This window comes from Drosophila mojavensis, unplaced genomic scaffold (assembly GCF_018153725.1).
Source record: "Drosophila mojavensis isolate 15081-1352.22 unplaced genomic scaffold, ASM1815372v1 contig_74, whole genome shotgun sequence".
In the NCBI taxonomy this organism is placed as follows: domain Eukaryota; kingdom Metazoa; phylum Arthropoda; class Insecta; order Diptera; family Drosophilidae; genus Drosophila; species Drosophila mojavensis.
The window spans coordinates 9,780,363-9,804,945 of NW_025318899.1; the positions used below are offsets into that span (position 1 = coordinate 9,780,363).

At 42.2% G+C, this 24,583-nt stretch overlaps 2 protein-coding genes across 19 annotated transcripts in view; one reads left to right on the forward strand and one right to left on the reverse strand.

Annotated features, from left to right (window-relative positions):
- LOC6581992 (CUGBP Elav-like family member 4) overlaps positions 1 to 24,583 on the forward strand; it is a 326,873-nt gene that overhangs the window by 22,614 nt on the left and 279,676 nt on the right. The gene's annotated exons all lie outside the window — the stretch shown is intronic.
- LOC6581989 lies at positions 10,194 to 10,691 on the reverse strand. The gene has a single exon (XM_002007666.4). It carries the CDS (start codon positions 10,502 to 10,504, stop codon positions 10,268 to 10,270), a length of 237 nt encoding a protein of 78 aa, XP_002007702.1. The 5' UTR covers positions 10,505 to 10,691; the 3' UTR covers positions 10,194 to 10,267.

Genomic DNA, 24,583 nt, shown 5'->3' on the forward strand with positions numbered 1-24,583 from the left:
TTAGTCTCTCTCGATCTGCATAAATCTACAAATATATATCTATATCTATCCATCTCTTTATCTCTCCAGCCCTCTATCTATTCCTTATCTCTTGCTCATTCTATCTTTCCGCAAGTCTCTTTCTTCTTCATTCCCTCTCTTAGCATCTCTTCAGCTCGTATCTTTGATATTTCAGCTTACCCCAGCTATAATCTCTTTTCCTCTAAACTCTTTATGCATTCCATTGCAGAGAATTGTGTTAACTCGTGCCAAGCTGTAGGCAGACATTATTTTTCATAGCCTTTTACACTCTGCTAGTGTTTCTCTGTCTCTCAGTGTGTGCGTTTGTTGTTTTTTAATGACAATGCAAAAATATTTTGCTTAACGCCTGTCTGCATTGCATTGCATTGCTCATATGTGTGTGTATGTGTGGCCTGACATTCTTTGTGGCATTCATTATTGTTGTTGTAAAATTAAACAATTTAATTATATTCATATGCAAAAAATATGATGCTGCTGTTGGTGGTGCAACGTAGTGCCCTTGCAGCAAGGTAAACAAATGTCGCCTACGACAACTGCTGCTCGGCCTCGCTGGCAGCGACAATTGCAATTAATTGCATATTTTAAGCGATTCCAGATTAAAACCGCAGACAACGTAAATAACAACAACAGCAACAACAATAGCAACAGCATTGATCAAATGAGCTGTTGTAGTTGGGGCTGAAATTAATTGCTCTTTATATGACAAAAATTAACAATTATGACAATAAAATTTTTTAAATCATATTGCGACAAAAATAATTAAACGAACGATATGCCCAATTCAAAATAACAATTGAGCACTGTCCAAGCATTTAATGCCAATATCAAAATAAATAGCAGGCCAAGGATAATGACAGCCGAATGGCATCGTATGGCAAAAGTGTTTAAAAGGATTGAATGATGCGATTAACCTTGAGGCTTTGATATTTATGTGAGTTTTTATAGTTGAATAGATATGTGAATAAGAAAAAGAGTGAGGTTTATATATAGGCATACTGAGACTTTAAAACACTCGTGTCGCAGAAACATTCAAAAGGAGAGTCATTCTGTTTATTTCCGAATAAGGAAATATGTGTGAAAATAATAAGACATTTAGTACAAATTAATTTGGCCTATTGACTTTGATTATGGCCCCTGCTGAGCGCCTTGAACTATTCGTGTGACTCTCTTTCAACGAACTTCGTTGAGGAAGCAATACGATTGACGTTCGCCCAATGAGACTTAGAAAGTGAGCAAATAAGTCACATACTCAATGCATACGCTCTTCACAAGCACACACTGTATTCACGAAGGTGTTTAACGAGCCCTCCCATACATAACAATATAAATACTAGAGCGAAGAAAAAGTTTCCAGCCGATCACTAACGAACTCGTTGAAGAACCGACGCAATCGTTTATTCTCTCAGTTTTTTCTCAGAGTTTCAGCAAAGTATACCTCAATGTAAAACTAATCTACATACTTTCATACTTTCCATTCTCCTATAATCAATTCTCATTAACCCCCTCACTCTCTTTGCCTGCTTAACAATAATTTTCTTGTGTCACATCTTAAAAATAATGAAGAGAGTTAAGCAACTGTCCATAGCTCTGCTTTTAAATGCAAATCGTTGCAAGTTTCACAATGCTGCAGCTAACTATTTAACAACATGGCCAGCAGCTACAACCACGCCCACATTTCAACACTTGTCGAGTTGGAGAGGGGCTGAGTGTTGTAAGTTGGTTGCCCGAAGTTTTGATTCATTTGCTGCACGTGCATATGTATGGGAGGAGGAAAGTCGTGTGATTTGCAGCGCAAGTTTGTCCGTAGCGCCAGTTGCAAGTTCGTCAGTCAAGGCGACGCCTGGTGCGTGCAACAGCAACACACGCGGCTGTTTCATGCCACAGAACTAGCCCTCTCCCACGCCCACGCCCACGCCCCCATCCACAGCTCAGTTGTTTAGCTATGCAACAAACTACACAACATGTGTGTGTGTGTGTGTGTGTGTGGGTGTGCGAGGTCCTTCATGTATGTGCTGTCCTGCCACAGACGCAGCTGCTCCTGTTGCAGCAACTGCTTTTTGCTAGCTGCTTATCACGCATGCTAAACAAGCAGACGACGGCCAAGAGAAAATACCATTTGAATTTTGATAAAATGCAGTTTGACTTTTTGTGGGCGTGCAGGACTCGCATGTCAGGGCTCCAAGCTACCGCCCCCCCTCCCCTCTTTTCCCAGCCTCTCTTTTTGTCTCCCTGCTTAGGTTGTCTGCCTCGCTTCCATTTTTTTCTTCCCTTTTTTGCAGTGTGTCGCTCGCAGCGTTGTTACATGACATTCATTGATATTTTGTGCAAGCGTAGCGTAAATTCAATTTAATTTTGTGTAAATTGGCTGCAAATGCAATTTACAAGTCTTGCACAGCAGCAACAGCAGCAGCAGCAGCTGCAAGGATGCGTGAACAGGATTTGCACTGCTGTAGCTGCCTTAGCACTTGCACTTGCATTTCAAGTGAACAATTGAAAGGAAAACTCAACACACACACACACATACATACACTTGCATATTTGGACATTGTTTGGCTCTAACTTAAACCAGTTAAAGGCATTGACAAATTTGGGAGCATATGAAAATTGGTGCTTATGCATAAAACAAATATTTATTCAATTCATGAATAAAAATTGAATTTAATAAAATAAAGATTAAAGTTTGCAAGACATTAAATTGGGACAAAAGATGTTGTCAAGAGAATCCAAGTAATTATCATTTTAAAAATACATTTTTTTAATATCTGATTCCACTTGTTTTTTCTGATTTTTTCGTTTCATATTTTTCACTTAAGCTCTTATATCAAAATTATTTTAATTAATTCGAAATCATCATAATTGTCTTCTTCATTTATGTATAGAATTTTGAATTTGCATAAACTTCTTATATTTATTTTAGAAATCGATTTTTATTGCTCTTCAAGTGCAATTATTGCAGAAATTTTCACGCTGGCAAAAATTTGTAGCATGCGCGTGAATGGATTTTAATTATAAACTGGGGAACGCCATTTCACTGGCACTGTGTGAGTGTGTGTGTATGTATGTATGTGTATGTGTGTGTATTAGTATTTAGAAATTGCATTTGACAAAACTGAGGGCGCGTGCGTGCGTGCATATTTAATCAAGTTTTTATTTAAGTTTGCTTAGTCTCCCTCTCCAGTTCGGTTGAGTCATGTGGGCGGCATGGGCGTGGTCAATTGCGGCCAACTTTGTAGACCCCTACAAACAGTTAGGTGCAGAGGGCAGAGGGCATGGTATAGAGTGTAGAGTGCATATGCGTTGGCTGGCATTTAAAACTTTGAACTCTGTTCGCACTCGCATAAATCACGCGCCCCGCGCAGTATGCAACATTATTTTTGTTGCAGCGCCATAAATACCAGCGCTCCTTTATGGCAGTAAAAACTGAAACGATTTGAAGTTTTAGGTTTTGTTTTCTCTCTCTCTCTCGCGCTGGTGTGGTTCGCTTTCTGCCTTTTTTTTCTCACACGCATTCACCTGCGGTAAGTCGGCTTTGACTAGGTGCCGCAAGTTGGTTTTTGCCGCGTCGCGTCGTCTCTAAAAGCCTTTTGCCTGCGTTTTATTAACCCCCAATGATCGATTGCGACGGCATTGCGTCGGCATCGAGGCCAGCAAAAGTTGCTCGCGTTGTCGTCGTTGGTATTTGCAAGTTTTTAATAGCCAGCCGAGCAACTGAGCTCCCAAAATTTTTAGTCGAAAACTTGTCAAACGCATACTAAAACGGCGAGCAAACTGAGAGCAACTATTTAAAGATGCTAAGAGAAACTTGGGAACTCAGGGAACTATAAGTATCGAGTCTAGACTAGGCATTGACTCTGGAATTGCGCTCTTATAACGATGCTAGAATATATATGCATATAAGAATTATAATGCTCAGCAAGACACACCGGATCTTAAAGCCCACTCAATGCAGTCTTGCCGCAGAGTTCAATGCTTATTTGTATAATATCTTACTTGAGATTCTCTTTTGGTGCACAGAGCGATGCAGCCCGGGCAAGTTTGCACAATTTCGTTAATGACGGCAGTCAACAGCCGAAGGCAGCCAGGCAGCCAGGCTGCTCGCCTGTCTGCGTGTCCTGCACATACATAAGGGTAGCTGCTTGCTCTAAATTATGCAGAGTTCAATCAACTTACGCTGATTGGAGCGCCACAAAGCGGCGAGTGTCAAGTGGAGCTAACCCAAAGCCACAGAGGCGCGGGCTATACATACATGGGAGTGTGTGACTATGTGTGTGTGTGTGGCTATGTGTGTGTGTTAGTGTGTTTGACTGTGTGCGGTTGGGCAATAAATCAAACCTCGACGACGACGACGAATCATTGCATCTGCCCCATTTTGCAGTTTGCTGCCATGCCCAATCCCAACTTCTTGTGGGCTATTAGAAGTGTTGCTACACGTTTTGCTTGGCTGCATTTGCAGCTTGCATGCGAAATTGATTGAAGTTCGTTGTGTTTTTGTTTTTGTTGTTGCTTTTCTCTTTTAAAGGCAGCCTTAAATTCATGAATGCGTTAAGATGCTAATGCATACGGATATATAGAGTTGGCAGTGCGGGCATGTGCCAGGCCAGAGTCTCGTTGGGCATCTACATTCTCATCAATATCATATTTATGCTTGGCTGCCAACAAACAATTGAAAACAATACAAAATACTTAGTAATTCTTGGGGTTTTTGCTTTTATTGTTTGCCCTTTGCCCAGCCTTGGCTCGAGTCCCGAATATTTTATGCCTGCCTCTGCCGCTTCGATACTCAGTCGTACTTTCTGCTCTGCCTTGGCAGCGACTTGGCCTTGTGCCAGAAATTCTTTTGTTTTTTTTTGGTTTTTCTTTTATTTTATTTTCTTATATTGTTTTGTTATCGCTTTTGCAGGTTTTTGTTTTCATCCCGCTCAATGCCCGATGCCAGATAGTAGTAAGATGTTGTCGGGCGGGGGGCGGTGCGGCAGGCATAGTTTTGGTTTCCGGCCGTTATGCATATTTGGCATTTGTGTGCCGCCTTTTGTTGCCTCGTTTGTATGCCAAAAATGCGGCTCATATGTTGTCAATTGTTGATGATGTGGGAATTAGGTACCAATCGAGCCCAGGTGCAGCTGCTGCTGCTCGAGGTGAATGGCTTTAAGGCTCTGCCTGTGGCCAGAAATTCAATAAACTCTGCATAATTGCTAAAGTTAGTTTCTGCTATAGCAATTGTTGTTGCTCTGAAATTGTTTTGCAGTTTTAGTTTATGGTTGAAGTTTTTAGCATTTATTCCATTTTCACATACTAATACAATTTGCTTTCTATCTTGCAGGTAAGTTTCGCCAAGTCCATTTCGCATCTCATGGGTAAGTTGAAATGTTTCAATTTCCATTTCTTTCACACGTTTCAGAGCACACACACGCACACACACGCACGCACACCGAGCGTGTAGCTTAGATATTCGCATATAAATTTAAATTCTAGCTGAAAGTTTCTCATCTCTTTGTTATCTATGGCGAGCGCCTTCAGAGTCAATATGCATTGGATATCTCTTGTGTGGAGCGTAATTAATGGCTCTTTGGGTTTGCATGCGCAACTATAAAACTTTTTCTATCTCTCAGCATCTGTGAAGTTTCTGTTTTGAGAAGATTGCATTTTTTACTGCTGCTGCTGCTGGTCGAGCTGAGTCGAGTCGAGTTCATTACAATTGACATTTGATTTAAAACGCACTGTGCAAGCAGCTTGACAGAGACACAGGACAGAGACAGACGCACACAATAATATCCTGTCTGAGCAGCAGGCTGCTAAACCGAGAGAGATATGCGACAGGGCAACGGGAGCAAAGGCTAACCACTGTCCACAAATAAAAAGCTCAGGCCGCAAACATTGCGGTAAACAAGAGACAACTGCAAAGTTCATAGGGACACATGTTTATCAATGTCCCAAACACACAAACACACATCAAAAACAAAAATAAAAGAAGAAAACCAGAAAAAATAAGAAAAATAAAGAAGCAAAAAGTAAAAATTGCCAGCTAAGAAACGGAAAAGCAGGCGGGCTTTACACACGCAGACGTCAGACAATTTTCGGGCTTAAAGTCGAAGTCGAAGTCGAGTCGCAGACAGTGTGGCAGACGAGCCCATGGGTTGGAGGGGCCAGGGCGGTCGGCTATATATTTAGGCAGGATATTGATTGATTTATTGCATGCAGGAGACCCTAGAGACCGCCTAGGCGTCGTACTCCACACAATGAATGTCACAAATTGGCGGAAAGAGGCTCGTGGCAGGCTGCTCGCTTTTTGTAGGCGTTGCAAGCATTTCAGAGTTATTAAATGAAGCGAGCATCGAAATGAGTGAGTGAGTGTGTATGGGTGTGCATGTGTGTGTTTGCAGCAGAAGAGGCAATTCAGGCAAATATTTGGGATACTTGAAGTTCTTAAATGCAATTTTCGTTTATTTTTCTGGCCAAAAGCACTTGGTTCGAGCCAGATAAAACTTTGTCTTTTCTGCACAATAAACAACAATAAACTTTATGCTGCCGAGGAAATAGTTTATTTTCACTTCTACTTTTTATTATTTTTGTTTTTGTTTTGTTTTTTTTTTTTTGTATGAAGTCAGCAATTGAATCGAAGCGGCGCGCCATTTGGCGACTTGTCACAGCATTTTCGAGCTGAACCCAAGCGAACCGCTGACCGCAAGCCAGGCAAGTGGCAATATGTGAAATAAAATGTTTATCGTGTCGTTGCGGCTGCAGCACATACTAATACATGAAGCTGGGCAGCTCGCAGCCAACTTGTTGTGTTGCCGGCGTGTCAATAATTTTCAGCAAACTTTCTGTTTAGTTGGCCAGCGGCAGGCGAACCGAATGAAAGTTTGGAGTCTCGCATTAAACCAAATCAATTGACAGTCGTTAACAGGCGCGATGGAGTCAAAGAGTGCTTGAAAAAGACCTTAAAGACTGGCGCTGGCTACAACAAATGGCCAGGCCATTTGCTCTGACTGCAATTGATTGGCCATGGCCAATTTGGCGCTGGCTACGTAAGTCCGCTCATTTATTTATTTATAAACAAAGCATAGATGACAAAAAAGAGAGAGAGAGAGAGAGAGAGAGAGAGAGAGGGGGATTGAAGGCAGCAGGAGTCGGCGAGACAGTCAGACAGCCAGGCGACACGCACACACACACGCACACACACACACACGCACACACTCATATACAAGTCTCTTACAAATGCGAGCGGCAAGCTAACCGAATACTAGACTCATCTGTGTACGGCGGCCGCACATGGCAGTGACTAATTAATTTTACACCGTTTATCGTGCGTCTGCTCGCGCGTTCAGCTTAAGCCATACAAATCAATCAAGAGCAGAGGTGGAGCTGGGTGGCAGAGCGAAGGGAGCAGGGCAGGCACATGCTATTCATGCCTTGGCTTGCCTGCTTGGCCAATTAGCAAAGCATACAACAGACACACACACACACATATACACACATGCACTTTGCATGGCGCCAGCAGGACCGACCATTGCCAGCGACCGGACCCGGCTACATTTGTATATACACATAAACATATACATGTGTGTGTGTGTGTGTGTGTGCACTTAAGATAGATGAATGAAGTGGCAAACATGGCGGACAGTTTGGATTTCAGCTACAGTCGCCGCCGTTTTGACCAGTTCGAGGCGTCGACTGTCCGCTGACATTTACAAATCAGCGCCAATTATTTATGGGGCAGCTGGGGCAGCTGGGTCAGTTGAGGCGATCGACGAGTGTAAGCGCGTATTTAATTAAATTTTCACTTTACATATGACCCAAAGTTCAGAGAGAAGAGAGAGAGAGAGAGAGAGCACGCACGGGTGTCATCAGCATCGAGTTGGCCACTTAATAAGCCGTAAGAGGCCGTTGGAGACCGTTCGAAAAACTTGGAGGCCAAGAAATATGCCGTCTCAAAGTTCGGCAGTTAAAAATGAAATGTTGCAAAAAATGCAAATAAAAATTGGTATGATAAACTCGAAAGTTAAGTGCCTGAAAATGCCTGCCACAGACTGTGGTTATGACTGCGCGAGTGGCTGTAAAAGTGGCTCAAAAGTTGCCTCTAGTGGAGCAGGCTCCGGCTCAAGTTGTGTGTACAGTGGAGACTCGATGAGAGTGGAGAGTAGGTAACTTAAGGAATTCACCTACTCCTGCCGCCTGCCGCCTGCCGCCTGACGGCCTGTTTAATGGCAGCCCAGGTCCAGACCCAGCCGACAGTCACTCAGCATAAATAGTAGAAGGCAAATGGCAGAGCTGACGCTTTGGCTGCTCGCCTGCCATAGATGAGGGCCACCCACCGCAAAGCGTTTAAAATGTGTCTGTGGCTGTTAAAAAGTGGAGAAAAAAAGGGGAGAGCAAACGGCAAGAAAATTACGAAGAGCAGCAGGAAAAAATGCAATAGCAATAGCAAAGTGATACGGCAAAGAGTGTGCGAGTGTGTGTGTGTGTGTGTGTGTCGAGGCGCAAGCGTGAGTGAGTGCAAATAAAATAGAAAACCAAGGCAATTTTTCAGCTTCATTAAGTAACCGCAAAGTTTGTTTTATGTGCGGTCAGCTACAAGCCAAGCCAAGTCGAGTCGAGTCGAGTCGAGTCGAGCCAAGTCGAGCCAGCTAAAGGCAACTGTAGAAGCTAAAATGTAGCCGATAAACATATGCGCTTCAAAAGTTGAAGAAAAAATTCTCTACCCCTCGCCATAAAGTCAAGCATATTAAGTAGACGTCAGTAAATTAGTAAAACACAAATTATTAGACATATACTTAAAAGAGCGAGAGAGAGAGAGAAAGAGATAATGAATGAAAATACCCTAGAGCTAGTAAGCTGCCATTGCCTCTCTTTGTGCTGTTCTTATATTTATGTATAATATTGCATATTAGCTCTGCCATTATAATATCTTAATTATATTTGCCATAAATGGACTGTGAACTGCTGTTCGGGCACTTAGGACGACGAGTACTTAGTATGCTTTGCTCTAAATTATGTACCGAATCATTGCTAAAGGCACTGCTAAACAGACTTTACTAATAAACCTATAAAGCACACAAACACACACAAACACACACACACACACACATACACACAGATTCAGATTTGGCAGGCGAAGCAGTGCCAAAACTGTTTGCCTTGGACATTGACAAATATCCAAAGCGTCAGCCCCTTCCGTCCCCGTTCTCCAAACAGCAGATTGGCTGTATTTTGTGTTAAATCAGCAACAATTGTTGCCCAAGCCCAAAATTGAGAAGCTGCAGCTATCACTTTGGGGTTTCCACATTGCAATTGAAGTTGAAGTTGGAGTTTGGGCTCGAGTTGCTTTGCATTGCTTACTTGGGGCTTGGCTTTGGCAGCCGCTTTGGCCAGCAGCCAGGCAGAGAGGAAATTAAAATTTATACAGCATTGAGAACGCGGTAGCAGCAGCTGCTGCTGCAACGGCAACAAGGCTCACTGAGGCATTCTGCTATTTAGCATGTTTCTTAGCCAGCTCGGAATCTTCGTTGCCAAAGCGGAAAGCGTGGCTGCCATTAAGCTGCCAATCGACCATTTGTCAGCTTCGATTGCGGCAATAGAAATCGCATGGCAAAAAAAAAAAAAAAAAAGGGAAGGAAAATGAAATGAGTAAAAGAAAAGATGCTGTTGCCAAGTTGTTGCCAATGCATTGGGCTTTGAATTGGGTTAAGTGATTTGGCGTTCAATCAATGCGCCACGCCTCACATGGGCGTGCATAATTATGGACTGTGCCGGGGCTCTATTTGTTTATGCTTGGCATATTACACATACGCCATGTGGTCGGCCGCCCGAATCGCGCATTGCCAATAAACAGTTGTGGGCCTCGCTGCCATTATGCCATTCATTATCTTTTGGGGCGATCGGCGAATGGATTTCAGCACTGGGAATTGTTCTGATAGCGGCCTTTCAGCGTGCTCAGTGCGTTGCACGCCCGTCTGCGTCTGCCATTTAAATCAATTATGCGTTTTTGGCCTAAAACATGCAATTAAGTGCGCTGCAGCATGCATAGCCAATGAGCCAGCGAAATGTTTGGCTCGAAATTTAATCAACTGGACAAATGATTTGAGGGCTTTGAAGAATTTTCAGTTGATTTTGAAAGCAGATCAATGGAAGCCCGAATAGTTCGCGATTCTTTGCATGAATCAAAGCCTAAATCGTAGTTGTCCGTCTGAAAACGTTATTTAATTTGTTGTGCATTTCCGGCTAAAAACAATGTATTTAATAACAAGCTCTATTCATCCTTATTCTCTCTCAGGGCCTTCCATTCAGCGACGCGAGTTTGCAGTGTAATCAAGCGCTCATTCAATTCGGCTGTCATATTGGCAATTTCCTCCGATCTGGTTGGCTTCTTTGGCATTACGTATGCCGGCTTAATGAAGTTCAGCTTTTTTCTGGGTGTCGGCCGTTCGATTTTGATCGGTCGCGGCGTCAGTGACGGCAGTTTGTTCCTCTGAGGAATTTTCAGCATGCTTGCAGCCGTATAAAACAATATAGTCCAAAATAAAAAAAAAATTGTTCACAACTATCGCTGAAGTAATGTAATTTAATTCAGGCTTAGATTTTAGTTGAACGGGCTACTCAATAAAATGTACGTGAGTGAGACTTTTTCCCGAGCAATTCACACTGAATATGTGTAAATATGTTAATTAAAGTGAGGCCTGCTCGACTAATACGACTGGGACAAATTGTCAGCTCTTACGTTGCCTATTATCTGTCATTTACCAGGGCTCCGCCTCCTGCTGGCCATTTCATTAGCCCGGCAAGGCAAGGCAAGGCAAGGCCTGTGCTGTGCCTTGCATTTGCATTGCCCTTTGGCCCAAGGACTTTGGTCTTTGTAATTCGCTCATGTGCAATGCTTTAAATACCACAAATGGAATTTTTAATTGTCTGCTAAGCAAACCGACTCACACACAGCTCAGTTTTATACGTGACCGGCTCTGTCGACATATTTATAATTTCTTTAATGTGGCAGAGGCAGAGGCAGAAAAGAGCAGCAACCGACCGAGCGACCGAGCGACCGACCGACCGAGCCTCGTAGTCTCTGTAGTCTCAGTCGGCCCAGTGACAACCCGTTACAAAAGCTTTCACTGCTTAGCGCACTTGAGTTACTTTATTATGTAAGCGCCAGATCCCAGGACAGCTCTCTATCTCCCTCTCGCTCTCCCTCTCGCTCTCGGCTCAACCCACTTGGCATAAAAAGGTGAACTTCAGTGTCATTTGTTTGCAGCCGCCGTCGTTCGAGTTGTCGGTTTGCAACTGAACTCTGCCTCTTGCTGCCTCTCGTGCTCTCAGCTCCTGTGGGGACAACTTAAGTTATCTTTATGCTTCAAAAGGCCTACGCCGAGTCGGACGACTGACGACTGTCTGGCATACAGTCAGACAGGCTGTTGAGCACTGGCACAGCCATGGTTGGAATTGCTATGCTGTGCTGTGGGCTGCCTACGCCTGTTCCTGCTTGTTCCTGCTGCCTCTTCAGCTCGTGCCCAGCCCCTTCCTTTGGCTCGTCGCGCTGGGGTCGGCAGTCTCCCGCCTTTTTCATATTTCAATTGAAATGCGCAGCAGCACAATTAAAAATCAAGCCAAGTGATGCGTGCCAGTGCCATGGCAAGTGTTTGCCGAGTGTTTGTTGTTTAAAATGAAGCGCCATAAATGGACAAGTTGTTGGGCCTCTACCGAGTGTGCCTTGAGGCAGCACATGGCCCAGTCAACAGTCGACACTGAACAGAGAACAGAGAACAGTCCATAGTCCGTAGTCCGTAGTCCGTAGTCCATACTGTACTGTGTGTCCTGCTCGGTTGTGCTCTTGTCTCTTGTCGCCTGAGGGCAGACTTTTGTTGGTTTTTATGTGTCCCACTCGTTACTGTTCTTTAAGCATTTGCTTAGCTGGGCAATATTTTTGGCTTTTGTCATCAGTGTGTTTTGTTTGCCCGGCCACGCCTATGGTTTTATGATTTCCCTACTTCTCCTTCTTTATTTTATTTTATTTTTATTTTTTGCTGTGTTTTTGCTGTGGGGAAGTGCATAATTTATTATTCACAGAGCTGTTGATTTGCACAATGGGAAGAAATAATATAAAGAGCGGACAATTAGCAGAAATATGCCAAGGGATGTGTACATAAATAATGCCCAGCAATGTGTGATAATTTAATTAAATATTTAAAAACAAAAAAGTTGATGAAGGCGGATTGAAAATATATTTAGAGAATTGTTCAAGGAATTTATAGAAAATAAAGGGATTTGGTTTTAGTTTAAAGTTGTTAGGCAAATCCCATTGTAGCTTGTCAAATTTTCATTGGATTTCGGCCAGAGACTAAATTAAATATGCCTATGCCTGTTCTGGGCCATCTCCTTCGCATCTAGCCTGACAGTTACAGAGCCTTGTCATTGGCACACAACGTGGCGTATGCTCAACATGCCAGTAAATGAAAATGAATGAATGCGAATGCGAATGTGAATGCGACATGTTTTTACTACTCTTCATGCTTGCTGCTCGAAACTATGCTCAGCGAGAGCGGAGAGGGAAAAAAATAACACAATCGAATTTTTGCCAGATGAATTTTGTAGATGCCAACTCTTTTTGCAGAGTCCACTCTGTCGTCCGGCGGCTCCTTCTACTTGGGCAAAATCAGTGAGGCGTGCTTTTGACATTTAACAAGCTATGCGGCCAGTTGGCTAGAGCCGGAGCGATGCTTGTGCAAATGCTTTTAATTAAAAAATATTTGCAGCCAAACTTTGCATAATTTCGACTCAATAGTTTTTAGGCAGACAGGCAGGCAGGCAGAGTGAGTGAGTGAGAGGGAGAGAGAGAGAGAGATGGGGCAGTGGAAGTGAGATGGGCAGCTTAGTAGCCAGGCACTTAGGCACAGAGCACTGAGCGCCGAGCGCAGCGGCTGGACACGATGTGCGATAGTAGATGAGTGCGACGACATGTGACAACTCATCAGGCTGGGCACCATTGGGAACTGGAACTGGATTTGCTTTGCGCCAGCTGCGTGTCTCTGTGTGAATTAGTGTCCAGCTGGACGGAGTGTCCTTCCTGTGCAGGTGTCGCTGCTATTGTCATATTTTCCACTGTCCAAAGCCGTTCGTCCGTAGGCGTGTGCCTCTGTGTCTGTGTGTCTGCGTGTGTGTGTGTGTGCTAATGGCTTTGGAAAATCAAAAGCGAGATTAGTCAATGGTGCCGCAATTGAGTGGCAGGACAGCAGAGACCAGAGCAGACCAAAGCTGGACAACAGCGGGCCCAAAAGCCAGCACACAGACAGCACAGCTGCAATTGAGCGCATTGTTGTTGATGTTGTGCTCGTGTTGTTGTTGTTGTTGTTGTGAGACTGATTTTAAATTTGATGAAAATTCCAGCAACATGGCGTATGCGTAATATAATTTGGCAGCAGGCAAAAATCCGAGTTTAAGCTCGGCCAACAAAAATAAAACTAGAAAAGAAATAAAAACTAACAACTGCTGCACAATTGCAGCACAGCGTATGGGCGAGTGGGCGAGTGGGCGTGGCTGAGTGGCTGAGGGATGGGAGCACACACATATTTTTGATGCTGAAAAATATTTGCAAATAAATTGCCAAAGCCGAAAGCCATAGGGAGAGACAGAGAGTGAGAGAGAGAGGGAGATAGAGCAGATCTAGAAGCCAGCGCCGAAAAATGGCTAACAAACGTAGTTGGCCCGGCTGCCAGTGACGTAAATCTATTTCAGTTGAGGGATTTTTACATCAAACATGCCGGACAGTTTTGCATTGCAGCAGTTGCAGCAGGAGCAGCAGCAGGCGCAGCAGCAGCAGCAGGAGCAGCAGTTGTTGCACCCGTTGCATGCTGTGGGTGTGCCCGTTCACAGTGCGTATGAGTAATCTTCTGTTTGAGCTGCCAACGGGGAGTTAGCAAGTTTTTGTTGCCTTTTCTGTGTTTTTGATTAAAAATCGCAACTGTAAATTTATTTCATTTAATTTCTCACTGGCTGTGCTTTTGGGTTTATATATTTGTTTTTCTTATGACCAACCAGCATGCCAACGTATTTGAATTTTAATTTGCTTTGGCAATAGATTGCCTCAAAAACAACAAAATCAAAACACAAAAAAAAAAAAAAAAAAAAAAAAAAAAACTAAAACAACAACAAAATCTCTCACAACGGGACTGCCCAGCTTTGTTTTGGGCATATCGGGCGCGGCACGCTCGTATATCAAATTCAATTGTATTTGTTGTTACTCCTGTTGCAGCTGCATTTGAGTTACAGCGGTTAGTTGTAGCTGCTATTTTTGGTGAAGTGAACGACGGGCTTTTATTTAGTTATGCGGCGTTTGTCAGACAAAAAATCCAATAACGGCCATACAACTAAATGCGTCTGGGAATCGAATGGCCCTAACCAAAAGCACTTTCAACGATGAGGTGGTTAAGCTTTGTTGATAAAACAAAAATAAAACATATATATTGAAACATATGAAATATATAAGGGGAATGAAACTTTAAGTGTTTCTGTTGAGGCAAATAAATATATATATATATACATTTACCTATAAATATCAAATGTATAGAGCTAATCTAATTGATAGAGGTTTAAGAGTTAAGCCTGAGGCAGTTTTCTTTATAAAAGTTTTTTCATTCTCTTCATTATCAATTATAATTAGGGCAAGGCATACAGTCGAAGGTATATAAATATATATAAAATAAATAAAAATGAAAAAATAATAGAGTTTTTTGGGCCTAAGAATGAGACAGTTTTCTTTAGTCTTTTAATTTCCTATAAATTCTGCTATCGATTGGACTTAGGGCGGGGGCTTCAGCTTCAGGCAAGCAATCAAGATCTCATCAAATTCCATATGAGCCAACTCCATGGCCACTCTCCGTGGCAATAGTAGAAGCAGTTGTGCCTCAGTTCGCTATAAACTTAACTACTCTCTCCCTCTCTCTCTCTCTCTCTCTCTCTCTCTCTTTTTCTTTCAATTTATGCAATGTTTAATTATTAATGGCAATAAACTGTGTTTTGTCCCTTTAGTTGCTGCACTCACTTGCAAATAGGGGAAAATTGCCATACACACACACACAGGCACACACACAGGCACACACACACACACACACACACACACACACACACACAGAGACATCAGTTGGACATCAAATTGAGCATTTGGTTAGCGCGTTTGTAGCGCCATTCATTTCAGTCGCAGGCCTCGTGTCGCCTCGCTGATTTGCATGCGAGCCAAAGGAGCACTTCACACACACACACACAAACACCAGCCCATGTGTGTATATAAATGTATATAGTTTAGAATGAGAGAGAGAGAGAGAGCGAGAGGCGTAACCTCAAAGTCGTCTAGCAGAATGAGAGAGAGAGAGAGAGTGAGCGAGCGAGCGAGAGGCGTAACCTCAAAGTCGTCTAGCAGTCGTCGTCGTCGTCGTCGTCGTCGATGTTGTTGTCGCTGTCGTGTTATGTGTGACATTTGTTTGTTTAGACGGCACTCCTGGCGACAAATATAAATGTTAGTTACGCTTTGAGAGTTTTGCCTTGCCAAATTGCCTGTCAAGTCTCGCTCTAACTCTCTCTCTCTCTGTCTCTCTCACTCTCTGGCTGGTTATAAATATCGCAGGCCGCTTTGGGCCGCGTTTAGAGAGCGTTTGCTGCATGCAATTTGTCTGCCACATGAATTTCAGCAGCAGCGCAATGGTCGCATTTTTGCCAGTCATTTTTGCACTTCATTTGGCGCTTGGCAGTGTCGTCGTCCGGCGATTCATTGACTGACGTCATGCCTCAAACTGTGTGGCAACTGCCAACTGCCAAGAGGCAAGTGGCAAGCGGCAAGTGGCAAGTGGCAAGCGGCAGCTGCTGGCTGGCAGCTTTAACTGCTTAACGCTTACGGCTCTAATCGAATTGCCCGGCCCGTCAGACCCCCATGTGACTCAATGCCAAATAGTTGGCAATTTTTCTCTTGTCTTTTGTCTTTTGCCTCATTCACACACAGACTCGCACACACTCACGCAAACTCACACAAACTCACACACACACACACCGCCCACACAGACATCGCTGAGGGGTGAAAATTGCGTGTCTGGCCATAAAATTGGCAGCAGCGCCCAAGTCCAGGCCCAAACCGAGGCCCTTGGCCCAGTCTCCTGCTCTGAGCCCAAGGACAGACCTATGTCCATTTAAGGCTCTACTCCCGATGTTCGGCTTGCTTGTTTTGCGGGCATCCTTTGGGCATTGGCACTGATTTCTTCGCATTTATTTTGTACATTGGTTTAGTTGTATTTTTATCGTATTCATTCCCGCTCGCTCTCATTTTCGTTCCGCCAGCCCGCCTGCCCCTTTGTGGTTTAGTAAAACTAATTTATTTTAAGTAAGTTTGAGTTGGAAAAGAGCTAAAAAAAAGTGAATTTCAAACCAAAAAATGTCGACCATGTGACCCAAATTCGTGCATTCACAGACGGCAGCTGCGGTGGTTGTTGCACTCCTCTTCAGCTATTTTCTTGTTGTTTTGTTGTTGTTGTTGTTGTTGTTGTTGCTGCTGCCTCTTGCCACAATCGCATACAATTTGCTCATTTCAACCGCACCAACACACACACACACAAGAGCGTTTGACTGGGCAGCGGCAGGGTATGCGTGTGTGTGTGTGTACTAGTAGTAGTAGGGGTAAGTGGGTGTGTGCGTTGGTGTGGGTGGGGCCGGTCCGGCACTCACATAAATAGTAATTTGCCTAGTGCGTTCTGTGGCCCAGGTAGGCGTGCACCGTTTTAGCTAAATTGCCGCCGTCCGGGGCACAAAAAGCAAAGCCGCTTAAGTCGCACCCAGCTGAAAGAGTCAGAGGTGGCATTGGTGGAGTGGTGGGGTGGTGAGGTGGTGGGGTAGTGAGTTGGTAAGGGTGCCTGGTTTGTTGCGATGGTGCAAAGAGTCCACTGCAAAATGTACAAAATCGAAAATGTAATGAAAACCACAGTCGCCTACAACCACCAGAGCTGGTCAAGTCCATGTTGTTGAATTGAAAAACAGACGCTGCACCATGGATCAAATTAACAAATTGTGAAAGTGGCCAAGAAATTAAGGCTATAAATTGAGCTAACAATGAGTGGCTTGAAAGCCAACTAGAACTAGGTAGGTGTAATATTTTGCTCTAGATCTATTGAGAGAGTTGCAATAGACCATAATAATCGCTTTGATAGGTTTTATTTTGAAGAGGAGAGTAACAATATAATGGAAGTAGTATACCTTGTAAATAATAGTTGACTGAAATCAACCGAACAAAAATCATATTCAATCACTCTTGCTCAGAGCAGAAGACTTCGTTTCTTTTCGTTTTGCTTTGTGGGTTGATCGCCTTCGTTTAAACTATTCGTGTGGAGATCTTCTAACGAACTTCGTTTAGGGAGAGCTACGATTGACGTTCGTACAATGAGACACAGTAAGTCCAAATAACACACACATACTCAATGCAACCGGTCTTCACATACACACACTCAATTCACGAACGCAATTAATGTGCTTAGTGAAGACAATTCTCTCATATATACCAATACATACACCTTGATTCATGGAATTCTTTCTGCTCGATCGTGAACGAAGAACTGACGCTTACTTGCTGACATTGAATAGAGGGATAGATAGAGAGAGAGAGAGATAGAGAGAGAGAGAGAGAGTGAGAGAGAAAGAGAGAGTGAGAGGGAGAGCGAACCACTAGCCGAGATCAGAGATTATTCGATATCGCAATGTCAGCTGACAAAAATAACAAGAATATGATTCAGACAAAAAAGTCTTATCCTTGTATAAATGATTAATCTGGATGATCATTGCAATATAACTATTAATAAATTCATATATAAATATACACTGGGGTTCATCTAACATTTCTAGCCACAGCTTGTGCCACAGCTTGTCAAATTAGCTCCATTCAGACTCTCCTAATTCCTTTGCTTTCTCATTACTCATTATTTAACTAGATTTTTCTTTAATTGCTCCACTGTTCATATGCTCACTCGTTGATTTGAAAAATGCTTGAACAGCCAGCACAGAGTTTTGACAGGTTGACCAGCCAGTAAAAACCATAGGTGCGCGTGAGTTCAAGCGGCCACAATTGGTTCGTAGTGCCAAAAATTTGCGCAAATTAATGCCAGCCAGAAAATTGATAGTAAAATGTTTTATCTCCCGCATACACCTCTCTCTCGCTCTCTCTCTACCTCTCTGTCTATGCTTTGCATACTTTTGGCGAGTAATAAAGTTGTCCGCTCTAACCACAAATGGAATTTTAGCGCTTGTGGTCGATTTGTGTGAGTATTTAGGTATGTGTGTGTCCGTGTGTGTGTGTGTGTGTGTGTGTCTGGCTGGGTGAGTGTGTGCGTGCTCAAATTGCACTCGTTTCATAGCATCATTACATATTCAAAAAGGCAACGCACGTAGCGCATTTTTATGAAATTTTACTCGCTTCTAATGTAATCGTTATGCGAAGCGTTTTTTGGCTGCTGCAGGCAGCTTGTAGCTCTGGGCTTCACTCGAGCTGCGCTGCGCCACGCTGCTCCGCTCTGCTGTCATTTAAGAACACATAAAGTAAATGTCCTGCGTTTAAGCGTACACCCAGACACACTAACGAGTGTTGACAGAGCGGCTGAGGGCTGAGGGCGAGGGTGCACCGCTGACATTTACGCACAATAAAGCGGCTCGGCGGGGCAGAGGACGCGAGGCACGTTAAGTTCACTAATCGCTGTTAGGCTAACAGCTGGACTGTTAGTTAACAGTGACTGTTCAGGTTGGCCCGAAACTGTTATACTGGAGCATAAGCATTGGGCAATGGAGCTTTCTGCGCAATACATAAAGCTCGTATAACAGTTTAATAGACGTAAAAGCTTTGTCTACTAGGCAGATTGCAGTTGAAGCTTAACATGAAAGCTCTTTGGGGTAGTCCGAAAATGTTTGTAGTTGGGATTTGTTTTAGCAAAAGATGTAAGTCGATTCTGGTTTGAAAATGTCGTATGAAAGCTTTTAGGAGTAAATAACCTAGCGCTTAAAGCTTGTAAGCTTTGTTTAAGTTGTCGAAACTAACACTAGATGTCGCTTTCTGTTATGTCGCTGCCTCCAGTCTAGAAGTTTTCAAGGCTATTCTTTATGGAAAACAAATAATAAATTTCTAATACGCTTGCTTTTGTTGTTGGTGTCGTAATATTTGTCTCTATGAACTATAAATGCGCCACTTAATCAGCGCAAAGTTTTCAACATTGTTGCTCAAGATTCAATTGTTAAAAAGAAGAGAATGGCAAATTCGACAAGAGCTACGCAACTGCCAAGTAGTTTTGTCGAAAATTTCATAAAACTCTCTGCTTACAAATCAAATAAGCAATAAATTAAATTAAGCGTATACAAGTTGACACCCTTTGAGCCGGAATGCTTTTGCTAGCTTAGCTCGAGACCCACTTACGCTACACACTCACGCACACACACGCACACACACACATACACATACACAGTCCTTGACACACGTGCCACTGTACTCGTTCCCTGAGCCGGCGTCTTAGTCGTTTTTCTTCTGCTTTGGCAGCAACAATAAATAAATAAATATAAAATCCTTACTAATTGAGTGCGATTTTCGAGCATCAATTTCATAAAGCATACAACAAAAAATGAGAGCAGAAAAAAATGAAGCGAGCTCAAAAAGCAATGGCAAAATAGAATATGATGAAGTTTATTTTATATATATACATTTTTTGTTGTGTGCCGGGGCATAAAGGCAGTTGGAAAACATGAAATAAATATTAAAAATAAAAAGAGAGAAATCGACAAAAAAAAAAAAAAAAAAGTTGATGGGGCCACACAAATACGACAAAAACGGAATAAAAAGGGACGCAGCACACTAAAAAGCTGCTGTTGCCAATCATATAGACATCTTCCCTTTTTTGCTTTTTATTTGCTCTTCCTTGTTGTTGTTGTTGTTGTTGTCGTTGTGTTTGTGAGCCCCGAACCCAGCCAACAACAAGGATAATGGCACTACAACAAGCACACTTATGACAGCCCCAAACCCACATTCAGCTCCACGGTTGTCATTACCGTTTCATGTCTAAATCGAAGGGTATGTTGAGAGACAAACTGACTTGTCAGAGAGATAATTATGGGTTCAGTAAGGAATTTTTTATATATGTATGTGCATATAGTTTTCAGATGGAATATAATAAAGTCACTGTGAATACTTTTATCTTTCTCATATAATTAAGGCCTATATCCTTTCAATACGTATGTATATATAGTGCCTTATATAATTACGTTTATATTGTTTGTTATGCTATGTTATGTATTAGGCTATGTCTAAATCCTAATCATCATCACAAATATAGTTTAGTTCCTTCAGCCTTACATTAATTTGCTATCTCAATCGGTATTCTTACAAAACCTAGAGTATCCTGTAGTAGTTCACTTCTCAACTGAATCAATTTTATTTTGTATATTTTTGTTTGTTTCTCTTTTTTTTTATCTCTCCTTTTTTTTTTTTTGCATGTTTTTCTCGGTCTTCTTAGCTGCCTCCATGCATTTTTGCAGCTGCTCTGTGCAAAACTCAATAACAAATTATAACGTAGTATAGCCATGGCAAACTGTTGCGTTGCTTAGCAATCGCACCGAGCCCAAACCCGCGGCTCAACAAATTTGCCAATCTGCCCACGCCAGCCAGCAAGAGCAGCTGGAGCTGGAGCAGCAGCAGAGTAGAATCAGTCAATGCTCCCCTTTTACCCTGCCCAGTCGAACTTTTTCCAAACTATGCTGCCAGCAACAAAGTTGCCAAGGGTGATGATGCTGGCTGCTACCTCCGTCGGTTGGTTGGTTAGCTGGCTGGCTGGCTGCCGCATGATTTTTCTGTGCCCTAACTGGGAGTATTATACGATTTGTCATTGTGCATGCGATGGATAATGAGTTGAGGACATCGTAGTGGGAACTCATAATCAAATCATATATGATTAAATATATATTCTCTTATATGAAAGTTACATTTACTTAATTTTAATCTGCTTTAAATTATATGTATATTTTTCACAAGTGCATCTAATATTCATCATGCTGAAGTTCTCTTTCTCTACTTTTTTTTTTGTACTTTTGATATTTTTGCTCTTGAGCTGAGTTGTTGACGAGGTCGTTTTGTGTTGATTGCCCGCACCCCGAACTTTGGTTTGAGTTTGTTCTCTTGTGCTGCGAACGAGAATATGAAGTGCTTCATAATTTTTTACCTTTATTTACCTTGTTTTTTAGTTGTTTCCCTCAGTGTTCAGAGCATGTTTTGCACTCTCGTTGCTTTTGTTCTTGTTCGTGTTGTTGTTGTTGCTTTTGTTGTGTTTATCAACTGATAAAGTTGAGTTTTTAATTATGTGGCATAGATGGCTTGCCGCCGTCCAATTATGTTGATATCATAAACACCAATTTCTAACGGCAAAGCCATCAAAGTGTATTTTAAATTAATAAATATATGTAAGTGCTGCAATGTGAATTTACGTTAATTGAAAGAGTTTAGAGTTATATGAAGGCATGCAAAAATGGGTCTTCTTTAGATTTTGAGCTGGATTTAGGCCTTGTTGCAACTGATGGTAATCTTAGCAAATCCGTATCTGTCCCTTGCATGAAACATGATTCGGATTTGTATGTGGCTTCAACTTGTTTGTCTTTGATGTGCAACAAGGACTTTCAAAAACCAAATCCAGAGGCCAATAAATCTGTGAGTCATTGAGCCGTAAAGCTGCGCCGCCCTCGCATGATATACTCCCTCTATTGCTCTCCCTCTCTCTCTCTCTCTCTCTCTTGCTGTGTCTCCCTTGCTCACATCCGACTTTCTCTTGGGTTATTTGGTTGCCGTCAGCCGATTGGCGATTGCCTGATGAATTTATGAGAGTTTCTGACTCGAATTAAGTACATGAGCGTCGGGGGCGATGTGGCGGATCAATGAATTCAAAATGCCAATACAAATTGGCAGGCATTGGCTTTAACTATGCATTCCGTTAAATACCTGAGCTGCGAGCTGAATCGACCCGTAAATCTCAAGCCTGAACTGCAGTCCTTGACGTATGCAGCATTCCTTACTTTTTTATGGTACTTTGCCAGCTGATGCAGTTGTGCGTAAAATATGAAAGAAATATTTGATTTGTTTATTGCACAAGTGGCAGCAACATCAGCGGCAACAGCAACAGCAACGTTTAGGAATCGCCTTGATTCCTGAATGCTACTCTGCTATTTAGATTTCTACGTTTTTTTTCGGATTCGGATTTTTCAAATGAATAAGGCAAACCGTGCGCAATTTGCCGTGTAATTTAGCGTGTAACGATGATGGTCCAGAGCTCAACGGCTGGAGTCATAAGAGCCAAGTTACGTGCTGCATGGCTCAAGTATTGTTGCAGCTAGTGCTGCCGGGCTTAGAGATGCCCAAAAGTCGAGTTATCAGATCTAGAATAGCAGTTATTAAAATATAAACAATTATTTCACATTTTCAATAGATTTTTGGATATGAAAATAAATAACAAAAATTTATATTTTGCTTTGTATAAAATATTGTATAAAATATTTTATATAAATTTAAATAATTTATACAAAAGAATTATAAGTAAAGTTAAATAAATTATTCTTAGGGAATTTATTTATAATTATAAATAAGTTTTAACCGTAATTATTGATTGCAATTATATCATTAATATATCAATAAATTATATATATTATTATAAATGATCTGGCATACATTTTAGTTTTTCTTTATGTTTTACATTTGTATTTATTGTATAAAAATGATGAAATAAAAAAAGAGAATTCCTGATTTTGAGGCCCTGTTTACTTTTCTAGCCTGAAGAAAGTAAAGCTCTAAAACAATGAAATGGAATAGAGCTTAGAGAATTTGAGTTTCGAGCAGCTCGGCCAAGATCTAAGGGCAGCCCTAGATTACTTTATTACTTTACCTATTCCTTTCACAGCTACAGCAAGTTGGCCAGCACTGTTTGCGGCAGCTGTTGGCTATCCCTTGCCCATCTGCCCCTCTGCCCCTCTGTCCGGCTGGTTGTTAGGTTGTTATGGCTCAAACATTTATTAGTTAGACTTGCCTTTGGCGTAATGCATTTATGCTTCATTGATGCGCGTTTTGTTGCCAACATGTTTTATATATTTCTTATGGCATTTCTTTGCATTGCGAATTTGACTTCTTTTCACTTTTTTTTTAGTTACTCGTTGACTCGCTCGGCGAACTTAAATTGTCAATTTATGGGCATCGTCGGTTGCTTTGGCAAAAGTATTTCATAGTAATTCTATGCTCGACTGGCTCTTGCCAACTTTTTAGCTGAGCACAAAATTTTAATAAAGTTAACAACTTTATTGAAATTATTAAAAAAAGTGGTTCTCTCCTCTCTCTCTGCTCGCTCTCTCTCTGTCTCTCTTACTTCGCTCTTTGCCACGTTTCCATTCCATTCATTTTTTTATCTTCGTATTTTTTTATATTTTTGCTCTGATTCTGGGCAACTTTTCGTTTTCGTTTGCGAGCTTCTTTTGCGCTTTTGGGTTGTCTACGCGCTGGGCTTGTATTTTTATTGCCTCGCTTCCATTTCGGTGCTGTGAAGCCCAACCAACTTGCCCCGTTGCAGCGTTTTGCACATTTGATGAGAAAATTCCTTAGCTAATTATGTCTGGTTGGGTGTGCCCACACACACACACACACTAACACACACTCTAGCAGACACACATACATATATAAGTACTCTACATACAACTCAACAGAGAGATTCAAATAGAGTCACAAGTTTTGCTTCATATTTGGCCGCTTGCCTCTCAATAAAATAGCAATTTGTAAAATTTCAAACATTTTTGCGGCTTGTTGCCCTTTGTGTCTGTAGCTGTGTGTCTGTGTGTGGGTGTGTGTGTGCGTGTGGTTTAGAGTGGCACGCATGTTGACTGGTTCTACAAAGTTTTTAAGTTGCCTTGTTCAAACGTCGAGTGCCGTAGTTGGTTGAAGAACATTTGCAAGAAGAATTTTTGCATCAGCCAACTGAAGTGCTGCATGTGTAAATACCCATTTAGTTGACTTTCAGCTCAGCTCAATATAGAAAACTTTTATTGTGTTTCGCATATTTAACAACAAAAAATTTATTTTATTATCAAATAAAATTTTTTTCGTATTTAGATCAGCCTTTGACAGGCCAAAGAATGGCGTAATTAAAGCCAGAGGACGTCAGCGATTTACATTTATTGAGTAGCACGGCTGAAATGTGCCACAAAAATTTAAATTCGATCAATCAGAGTTGGCAGCTGAAGCAGCAGCAGCAGGAGTAGGCGAAGGAGCAGCAGGAGCAGCCAGTGTGAGAGTGTGTAAAAAGCTACGTCAAAGTCAGAGGATTCGCTGGCTGACTGGCTGGCTCGGCTGCTGCGGCTGCGGCTGATGCTGCTGCGGCTGGCAGTGGCTGCCAAGTAACATTTGAGAAAATTGATTTGATTTGATTTTAGATTTGCCACTCGCCCTATATACTGACTGACTCAGAGCACAAATACTTGGTATATACATAAGTAATACGCATTTTCAATCAAATGCACACGGGGACGACGAGGCAGGACGCAGGGCAGG

What these genes read in the sequence shown, in the direction of transcription:
- LOC6581989 (XM_002007666.4), bottom strand. Translation starts at nt 10,504, where the DNA reads ATGCTGAAAATTCCTCAGAGGAACAAACTGCCGTCACTGACGCCGCGA.